This window comes from Lupinus angustifolius, unplaced genomic scaffold (assembly GCF_001865875.1).
Source record: "Lupinus angustifolius cultivar Tanjil unplaced genomic scaffold, LupAngTanjil_v1.0 Scaffold_18_58, whole genome shotgun sequence".
Taxonomy (NCBI): domain Eukaryota; kingdom Viridiplantae; phylum Streptophyta; class Magnoliopsida; order Fabales; family Fabaceae; genus Lupinus; species Lupinus angustifolius.
In genome coordinates this window covers 1-8,034 of record NW_017719158.1, presented here as the reverse complement: position 1 = coordinate 8,034, position 8,034 = coordinate 1, and the positions used below count along the sequence as shown (strand labels likewise).

Here is an 8,034-nt window from a genome sequence, read left to right as displayed (position 1 = left end):
TAAACCCTAAACCCTAAACCCTAAACCCTAAACCCTAAACATCCCCAAAATCCGCGACGAAAAATGATGAACAACGCAAAAAGAATCACTGCAATCGGAGCTACGGATCACCCGCAACCATCAAAACACTACAACCACAAAACCTTAAAACTCCAAAACCACTACAACCATAAACAACTAAACTCCTAAACCACTAAAACCATCTAAACCCTAAACCCTAAACCCTAAACCCTAAACATCCCTAAACCCCGGACCCCGGACCCTGAACCCTGAACCCTGAACCCTAAACCCTAAACCCTAAACCCTAAAACACTAAAAGAGTAACCATAAACCACTAAACACACTAAACCTCTAAACCATCTAAACCCTAAACCCTAAACCACTGGACCCTGGACCCTGAGCCCTGAGCCCAGACCCCAAACCCCAAACCCCAAACCCCAAACCCTAAGGTGGCATAAAATCTCAATATCTGGAAGTTCAATCCATATTGGAGTCAAACAATATAATTGTTGGCTGTAAAGTGAATATGCATATAAGCAGAGGTTGTTTGTAAAATGAGGAGGCCCATTTTACAAAACACACTCATCTCACGTTGCATATTCAGTTGCACTCAAGTTTATTCATACAACACACTCATCTCACGTTGTGAAGAACCATCAGGTCCAAAACAATAAGCCACAATTCATCAAAGCTATAGCTTTCAGGATCTATCCATTACTATTTAAATATCCAATCAAAGTTATAAGATAATTCTAATGAAAACCAATATACATATCAACAAACCCAAAAAGCATTAGGTTTTATAGAAATTGGTGAATTAAAAGCCTTTATAATCAAATAAAAGCATTAGGTTTCATACAAAATTCACTTTTATGAATAAAAACTTCATATTGACATTGCAGTTAGTTTATCAAACACAAGCACACCATCCAACATAGACATTATGAAATATGAATAGTCATATTGTCATTGCAATTAGGCTTTTGAAGTTTGAAGAAACATACCATCACATTAGCGGATTAAGGGACACCTCTTACATACATAAATATCATCCACTCCGCATTTATGCTTATACAACCTAGAGCATATCATCATGATTTTACACAGAGCATACCATCATGTTTGTTGGATTATTGGTCAGCCAAGCAAACTAGGATCTTATTCCCATTTGAATTTATAGGCAACTAGAGTCAGACATACCATCCGATTTCATATTATAATAAATGCATTTAGCAGTAACATAGTCTTAACTAGACCATATAGAATTATAAATGAATAATGAAGCATTAGAGACATCCACGAAAAATCCAAATTATCTGCTTTCATGCTTTGAATATCATCATACCAATTTAGGGATATATTGGCTAAAGCATACCATCCCAATTTACAATATGAATAAAAAATTCATATTTCAATTGAATTTAAGAACCCAAAGGCACAATTTTATTTTTTCAGCATCCTGATATTACAATATGAATAAAGAATTCATAAGTCATATTGCAATTTCATATATAGCCATCCAACAAATTAGGGTCTCCTTCAAATTTTCAAATTATAGGCAACAACTGTAATTCATCTTGCAAGCATTATGCAGTTTTCATAACCCAAGCCAAACTTTTGGGTTTGTAAAGCCAATTAAAATTTTGGTTCATCTAGATCAAACATTCTTGAATAATCAAGATTCATCTTACAAGCACTACGTAGTTTTTCGTAGCCCAAACCAAACTTCTGGGTTTGTAAAGCCAGTTAAAATTTTGCTTCATCGAGATCAAACATTCTTGAATAATCAAGATTCATCTTGCAAACACTATGCAGTTTTCGTAGTCCAAACTAAACTCTTAGGTTTGTAAAGCTAATTAAAATTTTGGTTCATCCAAATCAAACATTCTTCAATAATCAAGATTCAGAAAATTTCATTACCGCAAGAAATGGAAGAATTTGTTGCCACGACAGACTTTTAGGGTTTTGGGACAGTGTTTGTAAGCTCAAAAAATACACATTTTCCTTAAATCAAATATACAGAGATTCAAAAATTGAAAATAATATGTTTTAGAATTGTTACCTTGGATTATTCATTCTAATGACAAGCTCCTTGAATTCATCATCCATGGGCAAAGAAGAGCACCAAAAATCCATTGCGGGTGTGGTTGCACACAAAACAGAACAAAACAGAACAATTATAAAGATTAAAGAGATACAAAGATTGGAAACCCATTTGTTTCTTCTTTCTCACTCTCTAGATTTTCAACCATCGCAAAACAACAAGAGGACAAAAAAACACAAAAGAAAGACGACAGTTACGACCAGAAAGTGCACAACGAAATCAAAATCGATGTCAAATGTTCGTTTACAGAAAACCGGAGAGGTGTATTTATAGAGGAAAAGGGCAGTGTTCAAACGTAAAGGTCACGCAACATTGGGCCTCTATTAAATGGGCCTCAAGTGAAGGATCTATGGGCCTTTTACAATTCACACCTTTTTTTTTTAATTCACGTTATTAAGTATTAATGTTTACCCCTGTTGTTAAGTGTTTTTTCTTTAATCCAATACCAAATCCTATCAAACAATAAAAGTAATCTAATACTATAATTAGTTGTAGCTTCCTTTAGTTTGGTGATGTCAAAGGGTTAAAACAATTTTAATTTTAAATATTATACTTTTGCAATTTCAAGTCAAATTTGTTATTTTATTTTGATGTTCTACATTTTATTAAGATATATTTTACTTACAATTAAGTATGTCAAAAATATAAAATTAAGTCATTTAAGTTGTACATATCATGATAATATATTTATGATAATAGTATTTATTTTAAAATATAAATTATAGTTATATTTGAATGATAATATTTATATTTTTAATTATATTATTCGTTATGTATGAGCTTTCAACTTACATATCATGTCAATATCATTGACTAATTAATTACACAGGATATAATAATGAACTCATTCCATATATCAAAATATTGAATATAAGTTATTATGATATAACAATGAACTCATTCTATATATCAAAATATTGAATATAAGTTATTATGATAATTACACATGTGAATTAGATGTCATATATATCGTATATTGTGTTAAATGTCAACTTGTATATTACTAGGCATATACTCTACAAACCTAAAATAGCAATAAAAAATATTTAATAATTTTAGTCTAAAAATAATTAAATAATGAAGTATAATTTTAATAATTTTTTTTAATATAAAACCCCATTTCTTGAATGCATTTCCAAAACCTTAAAGCTATATATTATAAATTGCTAAATTATTAAAATAATACTTCATGCACAAAGTTCTTATAAAACCCAAAATCACAAAACGTTATTAGAAATTAAACAAGAAACAAATGTTGAGAGGTGAATTTGACAACCAACTTGTTACAAAATTAAAAAAAAATATGTTAGGAAAAATAATGTTTTAGAATTTGGTAATTTATCACAGAATAAAAGCAGATTTTGTTAAATAATAATGTTTGAGAATCACCATCCTTCAAAACTATCTTATCACCACTTGGATTATTTGATTTCAGCGATTAATTTTAAGTTGATCCAAGGGTTTATAGTCTCTCCTCATTTTTTCTCAAAAAATTATATAATACAACAAAATAATCAAGTTTTTATGTGCTATGCCCATCTCCATTTGGAAGCATCACTATAACTACCTAGACAAATATGCAGATTACATATGGAATTTGGAAATATGCAGATTACTGCAGCAGCAAGCAATAAACAACCCTTAACCATTAGTTAGTTTAAGCTCTCCCTACTTTCTCCATTGAAGCTTGTAATAACTTTCTTTAACATAAGTTGAAATGCATTTCCTCCCCAACAACCGCAAATATCTCATTCACCCTGTCAATAATAGTGGGAAGGAAATTGTGGTGAGATGAAGATACATTTTAGACACATTTATGTAAATTTCCACTCTCCATTTCATTGCAATCCTACCTGAACGTGTCTATGTTCACCTCTGCAAGCAATGTTATTAAATAGACCTGCATGCAGAATAGGATTTAGATAAAGGAAACTATGACTAGCTTAAGTAATCTGTGCATAGGTTTAAAAGCAAGGGAAATTGATAGTTTTCATTGCATCCCTGTGTGAACCACTTTCGAACTTGCAATACCGGTATTTGCATAAGTTAATTTCCCATTTCTTTCTATTCTTTATCAGTAAAAGAGGGAGGGACTCCAATATTGAAACAACTCTTACAGAGACACTGTGCTGTATTATTAAGGCAATAAGCAGTAATAAGATTCAGTACCACACTCTATCTTGTTAACTTACAAAGAAATTCCACCCATGCAATTTGCAGATGCCTAAGAAATTTAACAAAACATTTTGACTTTTGAGGGCAAATTGATAGCTAACATCATATGATATCAATCAACTCCTCAAGTATAGACACTTCACAATGAAATAGAGGGCACATATGGACATACGGCATTATACATAATACCTGTAAAACCTCAGGGTTGGGTTGGCTGTCAAACCTTAAATCAGCTATGTCCGATTTCCCATCCCTCAATCTTGGTGGAACTGGCCTACAAGTCTCATGGCAGTACAGATTGCAGTCTCTCAAATCATCGAACTCACCAGCATAAAGTTGAGTTGACCAATGCAACTGGTTTACCAGTGAAGTGTCATAACCAATGGACAAAAATTCAAGAACAAGTAACCGCTGCCCATTTGAAACAAGTTCCATGATTACAACCACAAGGTAAAGCAAAAAATCAGGAATCAAATATAAAAATTAAAATGACACACACACACACACACGACAAACTGCAATTCACCTTCAAAAAAAGTTCCAGGCTAAACATCTGGACCAGCTCCTCAGCGAATTTCTCTAAGTGATTTCAAAACTAGTAACATTAGATTAAATTGCATAAAACTAATATGTCAGACAATACAATGTACTCATGTTTCCAATTTTTTAAATTATATGAAGCAATGTTAAAAATGAAATTCATTTGTAAGTGGAAGAAACTCTGTTATCATTCAATAACTATTTTCCAGATTTAACACAACCACTCTGAAAAGTTATAATCATGATTTCAAGTGTTTCCTCACAATAATAGATGCATCTCTTATATATCCTAGCATTCTCTACACAACTCAAAAAAATCTACTTAGTCAGAACTTAAACCCTTTTATTGGAGTCCCTCCCTCTGTTACCTCATTAGGCAACAAGTCTTACACAAATTTATAATGCATCTATTCCTAACTAGATCTGAAATGTTACTTCATTAAGCAAAAAGCCAAAACATGCAAAAATGATCAATGCAAGATATTAATTTGAAAATACTGTTATACCATGTGCAGAGATAGACAAAAATGTGAATACTGGGATCCCACCCCCATCTCCAGAGTCACTCTCGTCTTCCGAGTTACAAGAAAATTGTAACAGTGGACTATTTTTTGCTCCTTTGAAATAACACCTCATTGATCTGCTAGCACTGATCATGTCACTTACAATACCCACCTAAGGTTACATGAAAATTAAAACATCATCAAGTCTTAGAACAAGTATAACACCATAATGATATTGCAGCAGCCAATGCAAAAAAACAAATCTAGGCTTTCTACCAAAAACCTCAACTTAGAAGAGTTCAAGTAAGTCAAGATTAATAGTGCAAGGCTGCAAGCATTTTAAAAAATAAACCAGTAAGGCAGTAACAGAACTACAATGCTTCAGGCAATAATCTGTTGAGGAAAGTAGTTAAAATTATAAAAGGCATGAAGACAATAACTACAGGAGATAAGAAAAAGAAGCATAAATGTCTATACAATTATGTTAAAAACATAAGGGTGCTGACGATGTTCTGCATTCAGGATGAAGAAGTCAATCCTTAGATGAATTCAGTTTAAATATTCTGAAACAGCATAATGAATTTTTCATTCAGACTTGGTTAAGTGATGAACATTAGTAATCAAACACAATCCGAGTATCTATCTACCACTAAAAGGGGCTTATTTCCAGCTGAACTATGTTTGAGGTTTTGTGCAATTTTGAACCCTATTAATTGAAATTTGCGTTTAACTCCTTGGATATAATGTTACACAGCATCAACAACAATTGAGAATTCTTCTTTCACAGGCAAGAGCAGCTCAAGTAATAAAATACAGGCCCTGTTAATTCTCTGTTCATTACATTACTTTGGAAGTAAGAAATATATCATCAGTTCAAGCTTGAAGTTTACAAAACGATATAAGTTATGAAATACCATTTTCTTATAAGACAACAATAATTTCGTCCGATGAAGTTCCTGCAACAAGCAGAATAAGGACAGAATTAGAAATTAAAATGACACCATGCACTTTAAGGTTTATCTTTATCAATAAAAAATGATTAGAAAGAGAATATAACAAGTAGAGGTAATGGAAGAATAGTAAAGTGGTAAATATATAAAGCATCAGGATAAAAGGATGCCACAACTAAGAAGACATTCTTATTCCACCAAATAAGCAAGAGAAAAGAGATGCCCTTGAGAATACAAGCATTGAATAAGGTAAAATGAATACCAATACCAAGTCATTATTCCACAGAGTACCACATTGTACCCTTTGAATTGTATAATGAGAAAATTTTGGCCTCTGCCTAAGCCTTTCAACCGTCTCTCGGAACTTTGGCCTCTGCCTAAGGCTGCATATATCTAACATCCCTAAACTTCACCAGGTGGCAGGCTCGTGCACTATACATCCATTTTATTTTATTTTTTGGTTTTCCACAAGGTATCCTCGCACTAGAGACACTCATTCCGAGTCGTGAACATCCACAGGTATGTGAGACTAACTCTCCCAGCGGTTATTTTTTCCATCCACAAGACTCGAACCCGCTTAAGGGGAATCAAACATGTACCACTTCAACCAACACTCGTTGGTACATCCATTTTATTTGACTATGGTGGGAAAACGAATAGCGGAATGCAGGTTGGTGTGGTTGAGATATAACGAAAATAAGCTTAAAAGATAAATGCAAAAAATAAATAATAATAATATAATTAGCAATTATTAAAATAAAAGAATACCTGTTGCTGAAATAATTTGAAAGAGGCTCTGGTTCTGATATGAGGCATGTCACTCAAAACACCTAAGTTGATATTTGGCATGTACCTAGCTAGTGTTGAGAATATGAATAAGTATGTATCAGAATGAATAAATAAAGATGGAAGGATGAAGAGGAATACCGTTGGGAAAGGTGAGAGTTGACAATGGCAGTTGCATCAGAAGTTGCGGAGGAAGAAATTGAAGTCCATTTATCTCTGTATGAAACCAATTTTGGCCACTGGTTTCTCAGAATGCGTTGCGCCGCTGGCCTCCATAGCCTCGCCGCCGATGACGGTAGTGGAGATGGAGACGGGGTTTGAACCTTATTACGATCACTTGACTTTAGGGTTTCCATCAACTCTTATCTATAAATCACATATACAAACCATCTTCATTTATATAAATACAGTTGGAATTTACTAAGATCAGTTTATCAAAGAACAACTAAAAAAGACAATTTAAATAATGTCACAGCCTACACTGACCAACATGTATATAAAATTTTTGTCTACGACACTTACTTTTGACTTTTATGTTCAAGTGTCTAAAATAATTGTGTGGCATTACTATAGTATTTGAATTTTCTCACAACTTAACTATGAGGGGTCAATGACAATGTGGCCAAATAGGATATAAATCATTACTCGACATGAATGGGTATACATCAAGGTTCATTGAGGGTATAACATGAGATAGCAAGGCATAACATGTCTTTATATGGTTTATAAAATAAAGGAAATATTTAGAGAATGATCTCCTGTATNATAAGATGAGGATGAGGATAGGATGAGGATTTGGAGGATGAGGATGAGGATGAGGACAGGATGAGGATTTGGATGAGGATTAGGAGGAGGATAGGATGAGGAGGAGGATAGGATGGGGATGAGGAAGAGTATGAGGACGAAGATGGGATGAGGAAGAGGATAGGATAAGGATGAGGATTAGGATGAGAATAGGACTAGGATGAGGAGGAGG

At 33.3% G+C, this 8,034-nt stretch overlaps 1 protein-coding gene across 2 annotated transcripts; it reads right to left on the bottom strand.

The window, feature by feature from the left end:
* Nucleotides 1–3,641: 3,641 nt before the first annotated feature.
* Nucleotides 3,642–7,424, bottom strand: LOC109338146 (the record flags this gene model as incomplete). Of its 2 annotated transcripts, none has more annotated exon segments than XM_019575294.1 (8): nucleotides 3,642–3,861; nucleotides 3,958–4,004; nucleotides 4,469–4,690; nucleotides 4,806–4,858; nucleotides 5,326–5,494; nucleotides 6,237–6,278; nucleotides 7,041–7,129; nucleotides 7,200–7,424. In XM_019575294.1, coding segments are annotated over 8 exon segments (714 nt in total). In that variant the 3' UTR covers nucleotides 3,642–3,806.
* Between the last annotated feature and the right edge of the window lie 610 nt (nucleotides 7,425–8,034).